Source organism: Chlorocebus sabaeus, chromosome 11, assembly GCF_047675955.1.
Source record: "Chlorocebus sabaeus isolate Y175 chromosome 11, mChlSab1.0.hap1, whole genome shotgun sequence".
NCBI lineage: Eukaryota > Metazoa > Chordata > Mammalia > Primates > Cercopithecidae > Chlorocebus > Chlorocebus sabaeus.
In genome coordinates, this window is record NC_132914.1 from 61,437,812 (window position 1) to 61,457,925 (window position 20,114).

General features: G+C 39.4%; 1 protein-coding gene across 3 annotated transcripts in view; it reads left to right on the forward strand.

Annotated features, from left to right (window-relative positions):
* Positions 1 to 20,114, forward strand: part of SRGAP1 (SLIT-ROBO Rho GTPase activating protein 1) — a 308,188-nt gene that overhangs the window by 131,229 nt on the left and 156,845 nt on the right. For all 3 annotated transcript variants that reach the window (XM_008003891.3, XM_008003892.3, XM_073020911.1), the window contains exon 2: positions 15,053 to 15,248. In XM_008003891.3, coding sequence (XP_008002082.1) covers positions 15,053 to 15,248 — 196 coding nt within the window. The remainder of the gene's footprint in view (positions 1 to 15,052; positions 15,249 to 20,114) is intronic.

Consider the following 20,114-nt stretch of genomic DNA (forward strand, 5'->3'; position numbering starts at 1 on the left):
CTGTGCGGCCTGTGAGGGTATTGGAGTTTGTGACCCCTGCTCTATGTGTAAGGCTCACAGGCAGGTCTTACGTCTCTAAGTGGCTGTCGTTTCAACCCTGTGAGGACTGAACAATGTGAAGTGTTTCATTGGATTTGGGCAGAGTGTTGTGCCTTCGGGATAATCCTGGCCAGTCAACTCTGTAACCAGAGGGAAGAAGAAAAAAGGTATTCATCCTGTGCTGCGCTGTTGGCATTTAGGAGAGCCCTAGTCTAGGAGACCGGGCCTCAAGTGCCCTGCAGACTGCTCACTTGCCTCCGCTCATGGTTACTTGGCACCTGTGCTTGGGGAAGCATCCAATGGAGTGGCAGAGGCTCAATGCCATCCATTCAGACAGCTTTCTGAATGCCGGCAGCCAAGAGAACATCAGCTGTGCCTGTGAGTAGTGTGGGTCCCCGCCAGAAACATCTAAACTTCAAAGGGAAAAAAATTGTACTGTGGGTCGATGTGGAAAGCTTTTGGTCTTTTTGAATTTTGCTCACTTTTACAGAGAAGGAAGACGGTGTGAAGCATTCTGACGGACTCTACCTGTTTTCAGGTGCCAAGATAATTAAGCTAGAGTAGTTGCATTTAAAACCTAACCATGAAAATAAAATGAATACAAAGAATTTCTGTTTGTTGTCAGAGCTACCCTAGAATTAGGGAAAGAAGATCATGGATGAATCTGATTGCACATTTCATTAAAATTGAAGTTACATATTCACGACTGATTTTGATTGCACCATTTCTAAGGTCTTAAAGTGGTGGGGGTGGGATGGGTGACTTATAACCGAATAACCTACTCTTTCGTTCTAAAAGAAAAAGAAATCGTGCTTTCGTTTGGACTTGAAATTTTATTCTCATGCTGGCCCAAGACTGATGTCTGATACCTGGAATTTATTAGCAGCAAAATGTACTGTTTAAAAATCTAAAAAATCGGCCGGGCACCGTGGCTCACGCCTGTAATCCCAGCACTTTGGGAGACCAGGGCGGGCGGATCACAAGGTCAGGAGATCGAGACCATCCTGGCTAACACGGTGAAATCCCTTCTCTACTAAAAATACAAAAAACTAGCCGGGCGCAGTGGCGGGCGCCTGTAGGCCCAGCTACTCGGGAGACTGAGGCAGGAGAATGGCGTGAACTCGGGAGGCGGAGGCTGCAGTGAGCCGAGATCACGTTACTGCACTCCAGCCTGGGCCACAGAGCAAGACTCTGTCTCAAAAAAAAAAAAAAAAAAAAAGCTGAAAAATCTACGATCCTGAAGACAAGCATGTGCAGACCAAAGCTCTCTTGAAATCCCTCTGGAGCCCATGTGTGATTTGGTGACTTCCTCAAGACCTTCATCATTTACTTTACATTTAATTCATTTTCTACCATGCTGCCTTTCCTCACATGTCACTCCTGAGTTTCTCCTCTTTTAAATTTCTCTAACTCTCCTTGAGCTATGCTTCCCTTTATCCTTTTCCTGCTCCCACCTTCCCTCTTTCCCCAGACCATACCAGTCCGGTGTCTTCTGTTTTCCTCTCTTTACTACTTCCGCTTCTTTCCCAAGACACAGGGAAATTTAACAGAGGGGAGTGTACTGTGTGGGCAGAACGCTGGGGAGGAGAGTTTAAATTAAAAGGCAACATTTACATTGTAGATGCGTAATTAGGGGGAGAGGTGGTGAGAGCTGTCTGGTGCTGGGGATTCGGATGGAGGAGGACAGTATTTCTCCAGCAGTGCACTGTAAGAGCTATTTATGCATCTGATCATGTTTAAAAATGAAACTCTTCCAGATAAGAACAGATGTAAAGGGGTGGGCGTGGCAGAGGCAACACTGCTAATCATATTTGAGGCCTTACAAAGAGCTTGTAGAGAAGTAGAGGTATGAGATTAGAAAATGTTAACATTTTCGTCATAGTATTTCTGCAATGCTGCTTTGTTGTAATTTTTAATGATATATTTTTAAAGAAGTGTAACTTTTCAAAGTAGTTTGCAAGTTGAATAGACCATAAAACAAATAAGAAAAGCAGAAGATCGGTGTTTAAAATAATTTGTAATTTTAAGCCACTTTCATTCAAAATTTAAATCTAATTATATTGAAAGGCAACTCGGATTGCATTATGGTACTCACAGATCCTTCCATTCCATATCCTTGAACACAGCTGGAACTGCCCCCTCCCTTATCAAAATTAACACAAAACATTGTTAAAAATCTGTTGTTCCCTGTTTGGCAGGAAATGTCATTTTCCTGATAATTTCATTAGTTAGAACATAAATCTACAGCTATCTTTTCTAAATGTGCATAATCTGCATTTGTTTTTAACTTGTTAAATAAGTTGAAGCATTTCCTGTAATAAGTGAACAAAGAGCTGAATCAAGATAGCATCCCATATCATTTTAGAATATTTACTTTAAAATCCCCTAATAATTAGCCCAGCCTCTGCCTACCTAACCATCCTGCAATACAAAGCAAACTGCCATCCTTGTAACACCCTGAGCTCTCTAGACACTCTCAGCCACTCCTTTTGTCCATAGTACCCTTTCGGAGCCCATCCACAACTTGCCAAAGTTCTGCTTTGCTGCTAGCTCCAGGTCACTCCAGAGCCTTCCGTGATTTACCTGGGCAGAATTTGTTGTTCCTGCCTATGTGTTCTCATAGTACTTTCTTCATGCTTCCATGATAGGGCTTATTACCTTGCATTATAAATAATGAGAATTATAAAACTAATAGTTACATGTTTTCCTGTCTGTAGACCAGGAGGTAACCTGGGAGGCCCCAAGGTCAAGAAATAATGGATTTTTTGTTTGTCCAGAGTCCACTACCTGGAAGATGCTCAGTAATGTTTGTCAGATGAGTAACATAAGCATTTTTATATTTACTTGTTCCTCGTTGACTAGGCATTGTTTAATGAACATTGTTGAATTCAGTTTTTTCCAGATTATGCAGGTAAAAGCTGGATGTTTGTGCAGGACTAGAAGTATACTTTTATTATAGAGTTTGACTCATATCTGAGGATGAAATAGAAGACTTACTTTTAACACAGGTTGTCTGTCACATTGGACATCTTCTTTGGTGCTTGAAGAGATAAAATAATGGAGAAGAGAATTAACGTATCTGACATTTTAAATCTAGTTAATGGTCAGTACTTGCTAAGTCCTGAAAAATCTTAAAAGGTGTGTGTGTGTATAGGGGTGTGTGTGTGTGTGTGTATGTATAATTTTTTTTAGGTGAAAAAATAATTGCCATCTCTTTAAGGATTTTGTAGCCTACAACTTGAAAGGCTTTTATTTTATGATTTAGAATTGCGGCTTTCAGTTGTAAAATGGATGTTCAGGAAGCATGGGTAGTGAGGCTATTCTCTGGCTTCCTTTTTTCAGCTCCTGATCCAGAGTCCAGGTAGTCCATGTGGACCAGAGGTGATTGGAGCTCTCATTTATTGAAATGTAGTTAAAACAAAATAAGAAAGTTGCCAATAGAAATCCAATCAAAGTCTCAAACAGAAAGCTGGGCATCGTCGTGGTTCGTGCCTATAATCCCAGCACTTTGGGAGGCCGAGGTGGGAGGATTGCTTGAGCCCAGGAGTTAGAGACAAGCCTGGGCAACATAGCAAGACCCTGTCTCGATTTTTCTTAAAAATCTCTAATAGAGGTATAAAGAAAATTAAGTGAAATGATTAGTGTTTCCTTTGTCAGTGTTTTAGATTAAGGTATTCTCTTGTGGTAGAAGTAGATATATAAAATATACTTTTATTTCAGAGATGTTTAGAACTTTATGATATTCAATGGATATAACTGGAATTCTTTTCCACTGCTGACCAAATAAGATACTGTTTATAGGAGAAACCTTATAGGATTGGAGGCCATAAGGAGCAAAGAATAAAGAAGAGGTCGTAATGCAGTGGCAAATTGCAGGGAGTGGAGAAGGAAAACCATTTTTTTGAATTAGCAAAATTTGGTGCCTAAGTCGATAGGTGCCTAACTAAGCATTTTGGTAACTTAGTATACTTATTGAAACAGATGTACACCAGAAATAGTTGTTGAGTACCTACTATGTGCTCTGTGGAAATTTAGAAACATGTTATTTGTATTCAAGGATCTTGTAATACATTATAGTTCAAAACTTTATGTTAATTAGAACATAATAGCAATAGTACAGTAATGATCTCAAACAAAAGCAGTTGACCTAAATACATAGTTTCCTAGAAAGCCATGACATTCAGGAAATATTAGGAAATTTGTTTTAGGCGTTTGGCTAGTTTTTTTAAAAAAACTTGAATTTTGGGGAGTTCTTGTGGCTTTAAGTAAATAATAGAAGGCCAGGCGTGGTGGCTCATGCCTGTAATCGGAGCACTTGGGAGGCCGAGGTGGGCGGATCACCTGAGGTCAGGAGCTCAAGACCAGCCTGGCCAACATGACAAACCCCGTCTCTACTAAAAATATAAAAATTAGCTGGGCATGGTGACAGGCACATGTAATCCCAGCTACTCAGGAGGCTGAGGCAGGGAGAATTGCCTGAACCCAGGAGGCGGAGGTTACAGTGAGCCAAGATCACGGTACTACATTCCAGCCTGGGTGACAGAGCAAGACTCCGTCTCAAAAGAGAAAAAAAGTAGATGATAGAAATGGCACTAGATACTTGGCACCTAAACTGTTATTTGCTGCATCAACTCTCATTGGATTAATAGTTGTACATTCTAATATATTCTAAACATTCTAATAAAGCATCTAGAAGCACAGGCCTGGGTCACTTTAGCTTGCTTTGCGTAATTACACACTATGTATAATTGCCGAACATTGAAAGTTTGCATCATAGTCTCTGGAGTCAGACAAACCTGAATGGGAATCCAAATTCTGGTATTTATTAATTATCATACTTTGAACAAAATACTTACACTCTCTCTGCTTCAATTTTATCATCTTTGTAATGTAGGCACCACATAATAGGATTGCTATAAGAATTAAATGAGATAAACTGTATCAAGTACTTACCACAGAACCTGAAAACATCATAGGAAATCAATAAATATTCTCTTATTAGATATAAATGTTAAATTGCTTAAGAGTCTAAACTAATTTGTAGTAGACACTTTAAAACTGGAATTATTGCAATAAGAGAAATAGCTTTAATTTGAAAAAGGCTCAATTTGCAATTAACTCAGTACTCAGTACAAAAGGTTTAAACTAGTTTAAAAGCTTTTCGTTTTTTTTCTTTTTTTCTTTCCAATATTTTCCCAAAAAAGTTTTCCATTTTTAAAACTTATTCAGAGAAAAACATGTGTAAGCTTTGGTGTTTATTCCATGAAACTTCATGTTGAATTGTATCAGGAAAGAATGTCAGTGTTTGGCAAATGCCTTGAACCTTTGTCAGTAACACAGTCATTCCAAAATGCAAATCTTTGTACTCTCTGTAAATCAATAATTCCCACACACTGTCTTTCTCTAGTAGTAAAAATCAATCTACTAATAAGACCTGAAATGTCCTTGCTTAATTATGGGGAAGTTAATGAAACCCTGCCTCTTGTGCATTTTAAATAAAAGTACAATAGTGGATCATTCAGATTTTACACTTCCTTAAACTGCCCTTTCCTACAGTGTTGTTAAACTTCAATCATTGAACACTCTAATTTATTGCCTTTTATCCTGGCTAACTTTCGTATGAAAAAAAAGTGCAAGTTTGTTTTCCATACTTTAACTAAAAATGTTATATAGGCCAAAATATAATATTTGGCTTTCAAAAGTTATGAAAAACTGAGAGTTTTTTAGTAAGCTTTTATTCTAAAATACTATTGAGGTTAACGTCATTTCAGATGAAGGTGTTATAATGAAGACTTAGAACAATGAATACAGCCTCTGTGTGTCAGAAATTTTTTGAAATTTGCTTTACTTTCACATCTGAAATAATGAGGATTAACTGCACCTGTACTGAGAAGACAGTTTCTTATTTTCTTTTAATTTTTATTTATTTTTTTCTTCCAGTCTTACTTTAATACAAAAGAGGATTTTATTATAATTCTGTTACCCCCTAGATATGCTAGTCACCTCTAGAGTTCTGAGATGAGCCTATAATTTTGAGCTTGGAATGAAAGCAACTTGATTTTATATTATGTTCGTTGCACTATTTTGTTTGCTTAAATTGCTGGTGCTATCATAAATTCTAAAGTCGAAAAAGACCTTAGGGAGTCATATTTTCCTTAAGACAGTGACCTGGAAAGTTACATTTGGTTCAGCCACCCTAAACTTCCTAGAAAATAACTCTTCTGGACTAGGGTATCAAGAATATAATTTTGAGTTTATTTGAGGCATGACATTTCCATTCCCCACATTTGTGCAGCCTCCCAAATTCTACATGTCCAGAGCCAACCCCTCTGAAGCCATCTGTGATGATGACCCCCAAGTGGCCAGTGATCTTTCCTTCCTGAATGTCCCTTAGACTAAGTAGTCTGCACCATCATATCTAGAACTTGTATTTTTCTTTTTTCATTACACATTTAATAATTGGCCAAAACAGCACTTTACATAATGAGAAAGTATTTTCTTATTTCATCTGACTGAAACCTTCCATCACCTTTGGAAGGGAAATATGGCAGTTATTAATGACCACTTCACAGTTAAGGAAACATTAGCTCCAAAGAAATAGTCCCTTCTCCAATATCACACCTCCTCTGACTAGAAGCAGTATTTGGACACTCTGTATTCTGTACTATGTTTGCCTTAGGCGTAGGTTTTGCTTTCTGATTAAGCCTGTCAAGTCCTCAAGGACCCATTCCAATGGGAACTCCACATTGCAGACTCCACTTACGACAAATTCAATTGCTAATTCCCTCATATCCTAGAGGAGAGCTGTCCAAAAGCCATAGTGGTCATTTTAGATTTTTTAGGAGTTATGTTTTAAAAAGTAAAAAGAAACCGTTGAATAGGTTAAATTAATTTGAAAATATTTTAATGTAATACAATATATCCAAAATGTTATGATTGCAACATGAATTAATATACAGATGATTGAGACATTTTACATTCTTTTTTTTTCTCATAATAACATTTCAGAATTTCATGTGTGTTTTACACTCACAGCACACTTCTCTTCAGCCTAGCTGTGTTGCAAGTTCACAGTGACACTTGCGGCTACATACTGGGCAGCACAGTGCTTAAGATTTCTCCACATTGTAGCTGGAAATCGTGTTCTACTCCCTAATAACAGATTAAATGGAAATAATCATTAGTTCCACACCAGAAGACAGAAATGAGTGATTCATAAATAATTAAAATAATAAGAGGCTTAGGGGAAAATATGGATACCATTCATTCTTGTGAGGGTTTTTGTTGTTATTAATTTGTTTTGCCCTATGATTCCTCATTCAAATGGGGGAACCATACAACTTACAAAGAAAACTCTTATTTCATAAGGTGTAGGATGCTAAGCATTGCATTTATTATTCATTTGTATTCTCTTCTGAAATGTAAGTCTGATTATAAATCTTCCTTGTTTAAAATTGTTCAATTTCTGCCCACTGATGCTTCTAAGTATCCTCCATTGAGGTCCTGCTAGCCAACAAGATCCAAATATCCAGCCTGAACACAGGTATTTTTAGTAAGGACGCCAGGTGGTTTTTATCACCAAGCCAATTTGCAAAGCTGACCTATGAAATAAAATCTGACTCCTTAGCATGCCACATGGGGTCCTTTCCAACCTAGTCTGTGACTTGACCTCCTACCCATCCAGAATTCAATTTCAGCAACAGAGAAGCACTTGTTATAACTCTCCTTCTCTCCCACTTCCTTCAGCCAAACTCCGGATAAGTCAGTCTCAGGGTCACCTCTTTGTGTCCTTGCCTTTCTGCCCAGCCATGGATATGTCCGCCCCAGAGTCTCACTGCATCTTGACAGTCTTACCTTGAGGCTGTGAAAGTCACTCGCTCTCATTATCTGTCTGTGTTGCCTCTGCCTCCTCGCTGAGAATGGGACTCATGACTTTCAGTCTGTTATTTATGGCCACGAATAAGGAGTCTGGCACAAGGAAATATTCCATAAATATTTTTTAATGAAAGCTTGCTGGTGCTAGTAATAATAACATGTCCGTCTGTTTCATAGTGGTTTACAGATTGCAGCACGCTTTTCACTTATATCATCTCATTTAATTCTCAGCACAGCCTTGTGAGGTGGGAAGTAGTATTTTATAAAATGAAACTCTGAGAGGTTGAGCGACTTGCCCCATGTCACATGACTTGTATTAGGTGACACTGTAACTCCAATCTGGGTCCATCCTAACCTAGTCTGGGTCCTTTCTGACCTAATCTGTGACCAGATCTCCTACCCATCCAGAATTCAATTTGGTAAATTGAATTAAGTAGTATACATCCTGACGCTTGCTAATTTATGTGCAGAGTATAAGAGAAGCATAAATCTTGGGTTCAGATTTCTAGTGAAGTGGAGAAATGGCCTTTATTTATTCAGTTCATTCACTTTAAAAAAAAAAAAAAAACTCAGTTTTATGGAATTTTTGCCTGCTCCAAATTTTTAGCCTAAAAAAGCTTATTAAGCAAAATTTGCACCTGGTGTTTAGTTAATCAACAGTCACCAGGTTGTATAAATATTCACATGAGCAATGAGCATGGAAATAATCAATAGAGCCAGTTAGCATCTCACTGGGTTGCTCTTAAAGACATTTCAATGCCTCTCCCCTGTCATTTAGGAAAATCCCTTCTGTCCTTTGGATAGAGGTAATAATACATCTTAAGAGAATGTAGACCATTTTGGTATCATAAGAAAATTCTGACCAAATAAGAATGTGAAATAACAGATGATTTGTGATACTTTAGAAATGTTATTATATTATTTGCTAGATGATCATGAGTATAACACCAGTGTATCAATTTTATGTCCTAGTCGTAGTCATTTAGTAATGTATTAGAGAAACAGCCCAGTGTGGATCCATCTTTCCGTGAAATATGTATCAGTCTGTGGCTTCACACAAATTTATTTTAAGAGTTAGGGCTTCCCTTTATGAGAGCAATAACAAGACATTCCTTCATTTCCTCTGTTTCTAGGCAATTCCATTTTATTTGGCAAGTATTAGTCAGCAGATTTTTATAGCTTAGAGGAACCATTTTTTCTTTTTTTTTTTTTTTAACAAATTAATTGCAGCAGTTTGAAAAGCACACTCATTTTGTGCATTGTTCTTGTTAGATTATTGGTATTGATTCATTCCATAGTGATGCTCTGGTAGAACAGAAATGAAATAATAGTCATTTTTAAAAAAACAGTAAATTTTAGCCTCCATTAAAACAGCCATTATGGTTATTTAGTAGCTCCTGACCTAGATTTAAGTAATGACTGCTTACAGCCTCCTCAGAGATCACGTTTTCTGCCTAAAAGAGGTTGTGCTATTTTATGCAGTTATGGGGGATTCATGGTGAAAAGCCTTTCCTAATATTCTATTAGGTAAATCTTTTCCATGCCATTAAGTGCCTTTGGGCTCATGAAATCTTTTTAAAGTGCTTGTCCCCATGTTGGACATTTGACAAAAAGTACCAAAAAGTACTGGGTGTGGAAATAGGAGTTTGTTGTTATTACTATTATCATCATTATCAGAAATGTATCAACAACCGAAATTTCATGAAATTGTGATATAGCTATCTTTTTATGTATATAACAGCTGTTTTGAGATATATTTCACCTATCACACAATTTATCATTTCGAGATTACAAATCAGTGGCTTTTGGCATATTCACAGGTTTTGCGACCAGAGCCACAATCAATTTTAGATCATTTTTATTACCCTATAAAGAAACTTTGCACCCCTTAGCAGCCATTTTTCCCCAACCCTCCCAACTCTAGGCAACCCCTAATCTACTTTCTGTCTCTATATATTATTCTGGACCTTTTGTAGGAATGAATTTATAGACTGTGTTTTTTTGTGTGTGAGTGGTTTCACTCACTAAAGTTATGTTTTCAAGGTTCATCCATGTTGTAAATAAGTACTTCATTCCTTTTTATGGCTAAACAGTATTCTGTTGTGTGGCTATATCACATTTTGTTTATCTCTTTATTAGTTGATACACATTTGAGCTGTTTTCACCTTTCAGCTGTTATGAGCAATGCTACTATTGCACACATTCACATGCAAGTTTTTGTGTGGAAATAGATTTTCATTTCTCTGGAATGTATACCTAGGAGTAGAATGGCTGAGTCATATGGTAACTCTAAGTGTAATATTTTGAAGAACTTCCTGACTGTTTTCCAAAGGGACTACATCATTCTACATTTCCACCAGCAATGTGTGAGTTCCAGTTTCTCCACATTGTCTTCCAACACTTTTTTTTAATCTTTTTTATTATAGCCATCCTAGTGAGTGTGAAGTGGCACCCCATTGTGCTTTTGATTTGCGCCTCCCTGAAAGCTAATGGTATTGAGCAACTTTTCATATGCTACTGGCCATTTGTATATCATCTTGGGAGAAATGTCTATTGAGACCCTTTGACCATTTTTAAATTTTTATTATTATTCTTATTTTTGAGATGGAATCTCTCTCTGTCACCAGACTGGAGTGCAGTGGCACGATCTTGGCTCACTGCAACCTCTGCCTGCCAGGTTCAAGCAATTCTCCTGCCTCAGCCTCCTGAGTAGTTGGGACTACAGGTGAACACCACCGCACCCAGCTAATTTTTGTATTTTTAGTAGAAATGGGGTTTCACCATATTGGCCAGGATGGTCTCAATCTCTTGACCTCATAATCCACCCACCTTGACCTCCCGAAGTGCTGGTATTACAGGCATGAGCCACCGCGTCCAGTCTGTCCATTTTTAAAATTGAGATTTTGTTTTTAATTGTTGAGTTGTAAGAGTTCTTTGTATATTCTTTATTCAAGTTCCTTATCAGATATATGATTTGTGAATATTTTCTCCCATCCTGTGGGTTATCTTTTCACTTTCTTGGTGGTTACTGCCGTGTATCTTGTAACCTACTTATCCTTCAAGGCATTATGTGTTCCACACTATTCCAGTCTGAGTCAGTTTCTGCTCCTCTTTCCATAGCTTCCTGTTGCGCTTCTTTGTTATGGCAGTGAGCAGAGTGTAAATGATGGGTTTGGGATTTGTCTTCCTAACCAGAAGGACCTGTGTCTTACAAACCTTTGTATCTCCAGTGCCTAGGACGCTGCGTAACACAAAATGGAAACTCAATAATTGCTTGTTCACCTAAACTAAAATGAACTTTGAGTCTAAAAAAAATGTTTCAGGTCAATACTAACCCCAAAAAAGCCTCTAAAAAGGGGTGGGAGCCTTAATAGACTGTCAAAGAACCTGGGGGTAGGAAGGAAGCTGCAATGTCTTATGCAGAAATAAGGCTCACAGTTTTTCTCAGAATTACCCCTTGCACTTACGCTTTCACCAGTTCCAGCTTTAGTTCTGTAGTTCCCATGACGACAGTGGTGCCTCTAGCTGCAGCCGCCTGTGGCCCCATGGCAGGATTCATGCAGTGTGGGGCCCAGTGCACCATGGGCTTCCTTGATTCGTTCTTTTTTGTTTGAGACAGGGTGTCACTCTGTTGTCCGGCTGGAGTGCCAGTGGTGTGATCACAGCTCCACTGCAGCCTCAAGCTCTAGGGCTCAAGGGATCCTTGCACCTCAGCCTCCTAGGTAGCTGCGATTGCAGGCGTGCACCACCACAACCAGCTAATTTCTAATTTTTTGTGTGGAGATGGGGTCTCCCTATCTTGCCCAGGCTGATTTCAAATGTTTGGGCTCAAGCGATCCACCTGCCTTGGCCTCCCAAAGTGTTGGGGCTACAGCCATGAGCCAGTGTGCATGGCCCTTTGATCTGTTCTGAGCAGCAGACACGAATTTATGTGACCAATCATTTATTTTACTCATTTATTCATTTTGAAATATTTCTTTAAATTCTTTGGTGCTGTTTAAGGTGAGCACAAATCTAGTAAGTCATATTAGGATAGCCATGCCATTTGTTCATGGAGGTGACCTCTGTACACTGCAGCCCTATGACGCTGGTGCGGTATAAGGAACCCAAAGATTTTCTCTTCCTAACAAGATGTGTTTGTTTGTTGTTGTTTTTTGTTTGTTTGTTTGTTTGTTTTGAGATAGAGTCTCACTCTTTTCCCAGTCTAGAGTGCAGTGGTGCAATCTCTGCTCACTGCAACCTGCATCTCCTGGGTTCAAGCAAGTCTCGTGACTCAGCCTCCCAGGTAGCTGAGATTACAGGTGCATGCCACCATGCCTGGCTAATTTTTATATTTTTAGTAGAGACAGGGTTTCACCATGTCGGCCTGGCTGGTCTCGAACTCCTGATCTCAAGAGATCCACTCACCTGAGCCTTCCAAAATGCTGGGATTACAGGCGTGAGCCACTGCACCTGGCCCCTAATGAGATGTTTCTTATGGTAGTAGTTTTCTGTTGAGTTTTTAAAAATGATTTTTCTTATGATCCTTTCCTTATTTGTCCTAAACTTCTCTAAATTGAAGAGGTAGTTGAATGGATTATCCTCCATTTTTTGGAGTTGGTTTTCTCACAGTGATGCTCTAGATTCTGTCTCTTACATGTTTCCTGTTGTGGAGAATGCTGAGTGTCTTGTTTTGATTGGAAAATTACAGATGACACAAAGTAACAGTTAATTTTTGTAAAACGAGGATGAGGATTTAATTGTTAAATCCGTCATTCTCATGATTCCCTAGTTCTTGATCTTAAATCCTGATGGAAGTAAGCAAGAGAATATTTAAAAATGAGACCCAAGAAAAAAGCCTGTATAATTTTTGTGTGTTTCTGATGAGATTTGCGATTTGTACTTTTATTTCTTACTTGGCACTAAGGCAGCTAAAAAACAAAACAAAACAAAAAAACAAAAAACTAGTTGACAGCCTAAGATGTTTGATTTACTTTCTCTTAGTGCAGCAAGGTATGCTAAAATTACTTCATCTTAAAAGACTTACTGGGATCCCTGAATGGTGGGAAACACCCCTACCCTTGAAATATTCTTTTTCTTCATGAAACAAAAAGAACTCTGTAGTTTTGAAAGACAAAGTTTGGCAAACATGCTGATTATAATACTGTATTGGAAAACACTTACTTTGATTGACTAAAAACCAGATGCTGTTCATAGTAGTTAAAAGCCTGTAATAATGTGTTCAACTCTGGTGTTCAGCACATGTCTGTGAAGTTATAATAAAATCCTGCAATCTAGAGGTGGAGAGACCACGCAAGGACACTTGAGAAATTCTTCCCTGTCTTCCCCCAGGACTCCTCAGAGACAGCACTGCCTGGAGCCTGACCTTATTGAGGGCAGAGATCTTGTTTCATTAGTTATTGTTTCTTCTTTGCCAGGATACAAGCCTGGCACAGTATAGGTGCCCAAAAAAAGGTTTGATGGATAGAAGGATGGGGGAAGTGTTTGATTAGTCAGACTGACAGGTTAGGGTCAAAAGTCTCCAGGGGTACCAGTTACTGGCTGAAATGCTTAAAGTATTTATACTCCTTAAACTTCAATTATTCTTTGTAAAATGGAAAATACTACTAAAACCTACTTCATTAGGGCATAGAATAGTAAACATTGAGTTATTACTAGTTATTTTTAAATTAAGCACATTTCCTGACTCCCCATTCAGAACTTGACCACCTTATTCATGAACTTGCTATTAACTTGCTGTTAATGAACTCGATTAAACATGGTCAAGTTTATGTGTATATATATTATACACACACACATATATACACATATATATATTTATAATCAGTACTGGCCTTCTGTATCTAAGAGGAATAGCAAGAAATTTAAAGATACATTATTTGGACATTGATTTCTACTAACTCCACTGAATTAGATTCAGCCTTCACTTTTCGGGAAATGCACTGACACTGGGAAAGATGAAATGAAGAAGTTTTCCAGCGTGATGTTCTTGTCTTTGGAGCTTAGCCTTAGGTCTTAGAACAAAAACAAGTCTGTAGTTATTAGTTACTGTATCTCATTTTCCAAAACACACATGTTTCTTTGTTACAGTCGTTTACAGATATTTTTGCATGCCACATTTTTGCTTTTGAGATTTCCCTGAATCACTAAAGACCACCGTTCATGTTCCTAATGTATTAAAATTATCAGAAGATTCTTTGAGGACTAAATATGTCGATAAGGGTATTTTTTGAACAACGTGTAAAAGGTGAAGGCCACTGAAGAGGCCTTTTTGGTGTGAACAGAATAATAAACTGGAATCTGAGGACTGCATTGTCATGAATGGATTATTTGGCTACGGAAAGAAGTTATTTTTAGGCACAGCATCCCTATAAGCCCTGAAGCTATGTGTTTTACAAACTAGAAATTATGCACTAAATAAAAATTACCAGATGTCAGTCTCTGTATGTGCCAAATGGCAAACGTGTAGTGGTTCAGAGCCTGGAAGGAATGATGCTTATTTCTTTGCCATTCAGACTCAAAAGGGATAGCTGAGATAGAGTGCTGTTGAAAAAATTACAGTGTTTTCAGCTACCCAAAGATGTTATGAATTGTTATCTGAAAGGCTTTCATTCTTTCCCCTCATGGCTCTTTGTGTGTTTGTGGCATTACAAATGTAACCCATATATTTATTCTAATTTATTACGTTCTTTCCCGAGGCTCCTCTTGTTCTTTTAAAGGGTCAGCAGATAACTTATTTAAAGAATCACCTTGGACACAGTATTCTAACAAAAGTCCAATACAGAGCTAAATAAATAATTAGGAGTCATGGTCAGACACAGTGACTCATGCCTGTAATCCTAGCACTTTGGGAGGCCAGGGCGGGTGGATTACCTGGTGACGTATGCCTATAGTCTCAGCTACTCGGGAGGCTGAGGCAGGAGAATTGCTTGAACCCGGGACGCAGAGGTTACAGTGAACTGAGATTGCGCCACTGCATTCCAGCCTGGGCGACAGAGTGAGACCCCTATCTCAAAAATAAATAAATACATTTAAAATATATATATTATATATATATTTAGTGACTTATATCTTGCACATACCAGCACACCTCATTAATTTTCATGTAACCATCCAGTGGCTTCTCTTCTCTCCTTAGAAATTCGAGCTCAACTGGTAGAACAACAAAAATGCCTGGAGCAGCAAACGGAGATGCGAGTTCAGCTTCTCCAGGACCTGCAAGATTTCTTCCGAAAAAAAGCTGAAATTGAGACGGAATATTCCCGGAATCTAGAGAAATTAGCAGAAAGGTTCATGGCAAAAACGAGAAGCACTAAGGATCATCAACAATACAAGTAAGAGACTTGAATCTAATTCACCTTTCCAAGGGTGATATCCATCCTGCCTTTGCCACCTTTGTGGATTTTTGATTTTTCTATTTTTGTCTGAGTTGTGGTTGTAGAGCATATTCTCATAAATCAAAGCAGCCCTCTACATTTGTAATTTATGGGCATCAGTTTATCATTTCAAACTAGTGTAATCTGTTGACAGTTTTGTCTTTCCAATACATATATATTTATGGATAACTTTATATGCCAGAAGAGAAGGTATCTGTTTGTAAAATTCTTGATTATAGAAACCTGGGAGTTGATATCTGCTATAGGTAGGATAGATTTAAAGTAGCTTTTTGTTCAAGCCAAGACCTCAGATTTTCTATTGTGAATTTATATGAAAATAAGCAGTAAGAATTGCTTGAGTTGAATGACCCCCTTCCTGCCCATCATGTTTATGGTCATTGTAATTGACACTGATTTAAAACAAAAGTTTTAAGGAAAATGCTATGAATGAGCATCAAGTAAGTTTAATTATAACTTATTTGCTTTAAAAATTACACATAAGATGTTCTGCTAATGAAATTTAGCGTATGATTTAAATCCTGGGGACAGGGCTGGGCAGGGTGGCTCATACCTGTAATCCCAGCACTTTGGGAGGCCAAGGCAGGTCAATCACCTGAGGTCAGGAGTTCAAGACCAGCCTGACCAATATGGTGAAACCCCATCTGTACTAAAAATACAAAAATTAGCCGGGCATGGTGGCATGCATCTGTAATGCCAGCCACTCGGGAGGCTGAGGCAGGAGAATATCTTGAACCCGGGCAGCAGAGGTTGCAGTGAGCTGAGATTGCAACACTGCACTCTAGGCGGGGCAACAGAGTGAGACTCCATGTCAAAGAAAAAAAAAAATCCCAGAACAAAGACAGACAAGTAAGCAGACAACTCCAGTGAAATATTCAACTGTTCCAACAGGGGAAGGCCGGGGAGACCCTGGACAGACCCAGTTGATATCTGTTCTGCATTGGAGGTGGGAAAGGGAAGGTCCTGAAAGAAGTGGCATCTAAGCAAAGACCTGAAGGACTAGTTGATCAATAAAGGAGAGAAGAGCATATTCCAGGCAAGGGAACCATCATGGGCAAGGGGCCGGCAGGGAATGTACCACGCCCAGCTAAGGGATGTACAGCAGGTTTGCAGAATAGAAGTAGTCCAGTGGGAGTGAGTAGGGAGGCGGTGAGCTACATGGCTGCAGGTGTGAATCAGAGCAGGTCCTGGGGGCCTGGGGATCTTCCTGGCCAGGCCTTCCTTCCAGACCTTTTCCTGAGGGCACGAGAAGGAACACTGCAGGTAGAGAGAGGTTGACCTGTTTAGGAGATAGTAAAAAGACAGTGCAGGCTTTTATTTCTGTAAATACAGCAGGCCAGATAATCTGAAAAACATGTAAATCTGAAAACTCTCAGAAATGTTGGTTAACATATAATGGACATCCTTTTAAATATAAATTTCTAGGGGCCAAAAAAAGAGGGAACTGAAAACCTAAGTGGCAGTTGTATCTACCCTTTAATTTCACAGGGGGAGAGAGGAGGAGGTCTGTGCCAAGTAAAGACTTGGAACTAAGAGCTTCCTCCCCACCAACCCCATTGCATTGCATCTCAGAACCAGAAGAGCTGCTATCTCAGTGAAATGGTTAAACAGAAAACCCTCTACCCACCTTCACGGGGCACAACAAGGAGACCTGGCTGCTCAGCCTGGCCTCCCGTTTGGAAGGGGCTGCGGAGAAGCATGCCTTTCTTTCACCATTGGCTTTGCAGTTCCATTCATTTTACACCTCTCCATGACCTTGGAGCCTGCATAAAAAAATGGGATGGGAACTATCCCTGGGATACTTGGTGCAGAAGCAGACACAAAACTATTCTGGATAAGAAATACCTCTCTCTTTCTCTCTCTCTCTCTTTCTTTCTCTCTCTCCTCTCTTTTCTCTCTTCTCCTTTTTCTTTCTCTCCCTTTCTCTCTCCTCTCTCTCTCTCTCTCCCCACGCACACGTCTTTCGACCGTAACCTTTACTGTTGGTCCAGCATAAAAATAAATCTTAATGATGATCCCCAGGGTGAACAAATGTTATATGTACTTAACAGAGAGTGGGGCTGGGAAGCAGAGGCTGGAGCCAGTACTGTATTCACATTTATAGTAACTTAACTGTTTCTTTTTAAAAGCAGTTGTAATTAAGAAGACAGCCCATTCATCTATTCAGTAATTTTTTTTTTTTTTTTTTTTTTTTTTTTTTTTGAGATGGAGTCTTGCTCCGTCACCCATGCTGGAGTATAGTGGTGCAATCTCGGCTCACTGCAACCTCCTCCTCCCAGGTTCAAGCAATTCTTCTGCCTCATCCTCCCGAGTAGTGGGATTACAATAGGTGCCCACGACCATGCCTGGCTAATTTTTGTATTTTCACTAGAGACAGGGTTTTGCCATGTTGGCTAGGCTGATCTTGAACTCCTGACCTCAAGAAATCTGCCTGCCTCAGCCTCCCAAAGTCCCGGGATGACAGGTGTGAGCCACCGTGCACAGCCCATTCAGTAAATATTTTTGAGTATCTTCTGTGTTTTGCATTTAGTAATCGGTGGCTGTGAAGGGAAAATATGGATGGGTCCATGTATCTTATCTGGCCCCATGGCAGATGGACGCATTTTTGTTTCTCCTGTTTTATTTGGTAGTTTTCTTTAAAAGGTAAGCAGTTTGAAATTTTCTTTAACTTGAGTAAGTTTATTATTGAATATGAGACTGAAGATAAGATGAATATGTCTGTGAAAAGGATAAAACAGGATTGGGAAAAAAAGTCAGCCAGGTTTGGGTTTGAATATTGGCTCCACTTTGTGACTCTGGTTAAGTTACTTAACCTCTCTAAGCCTTGGTGTCCTAACTTGTAAAATGAGGTTTTATGACCCTTAAGTGAGAAACATGATAAAGTCTTTGATATGACTGATAACCAACCCAGGATATACACTTGATATTCCTTCTCCTTTTCACCAAACAAATGTTACATCTTTAGCATGATATCATTACCAATCATTTAAGCTATATTCTGGAGTCTGGTTCTTACTCAGTTTTGGGACACTTATTGTGTAGAACAATCTTTGGCCTAAAGATGCCACTGCATAGTGGAAAGACCAGGGCTTGGTTCAGCTTCCCTGGACTCAAAAAAGACTCTCTCAGACACTAGCTTTGGTCTTTATCAAATCAGTATGCCTTGCTAAGCTTCCATTCTTTCACTGATAGAAAAGATACAAAGGACCAGGTGTGGTGGCTCACATTTGTAATCCCAGCACTTTGGGAGGCTGAGGTAGGTGGATAACCTGAGGTCAGGAGTTCAAGACCAGCCTGACCAACATGGTGAAACCCTGTCTCTACTAAAAATACAAAAATTAGCCAGCCGTGGTGGCAGGCACCTGTAATCCCAGCGACTTGGGAGGCTGAGCCAAGAGAATCGCTTGAACCCAGGAGGAAGAGGCTGCAGTGCGTTGAGATCACGCCATTGCAGTCCAGCCTAGGCAACAAGAGTGAAACTCCATCTAAAAAAATAAAAATAAAAATAAATAAAAAGAAGATACAAAGAATCTCTGCCTCAAGTGGTAGTAATAAGGATTAAGTAGAGTTGATATCTGTAAAATCTTTATACCAGCCTCTGGATAAAATAGCTGACTTTATATAGCACTTACTATATATACACGGCATTATTATAAGCATTTTAAAATAATATTGACTCCAGTGATTCTCATGAACAATCTTATAAGCACTGTTATTTTACCCATTCTACAAAGTGACTGAGGCACAGAGCAGTTAAGATCATTTGCCCAAGATCTCATAGCTAGTAAGGGGTAGTGCTGCAGGTGAACCTAGACAGTGCAGCTCAAGAGGCCGTGATCTTGACATGGGTATTACTTTTCAGAGCAAGTGCTCAGTAAATGATAGCTGTTATTGTTTTCAATATTACTACTACTGCTGTTATTACTAAGGCAATAATAATTGTTTATGCAATGAGTGAAATAACACTTATTTAATGCTTACTATGGGGCAAGGCCCTGAGGATACGTTGAAGCATGAAATGTTCTGAAAGAATGTGTGGGTTACTTCAGCAAAGAAGATCTACATGAAGGTTAATAGAAATAAGGTACCATTTACCTTATTATATGGGGCTGGGTAGATAGAAACTCTCAATAGAAAAGTTCCAATTACCTGCTATAGAACCACTGCTCTTTGCCTGATGGTGTTAAGAAAAAAGGGAGATGGCAGGGTAGAGGGTATAATTCTTCAGTGTGCCAGTGGGGAGAATGGGAGGCTGCCCTCACAGGTGCCAAGTGCTAGGATCCTAAATCAGGCCTTCCCCTGCGTGCATTCCTGCTTCCATCGTCTGCTTTCATTTTCTTCTGGAGAGGGCATTGACTTAATGCAGTATTAAATCCTGAATCTGGCCGGGCGCGGTGGCTCAAGCCTGTAATCCCAGCACTTTGGGAGGCTGAGACGGGCGGATCACGAGGTCAGGAGATCGAGACCATCCTGGCTAACCCGGTGAAACCCCGTCTCTACTAAAAAATACAAAAAACTAGCTGGGCGAGGTGGCAGACACCTGTAGTCCCAGCTATTTGGGAGGCTGAGGCAGGAAAATGGCGTCAACCCAGGAGGCGGAGCTTGCAGTGAGCTGAGATCCGGCCACTGCACTCCAGCCTGGGCCACAGAGCGAGACTCTGTCTCAAAATAAATAAATAAATAAATAAATCCTGAATCTGAGAGATGCAATGGCAGAAAGACCCAACTTCATCATTTCTTTCCTAACTTAATTAACATTCAGAGTCATAAATGATCATAAATAATAGGAGAATAACATGTCTGATT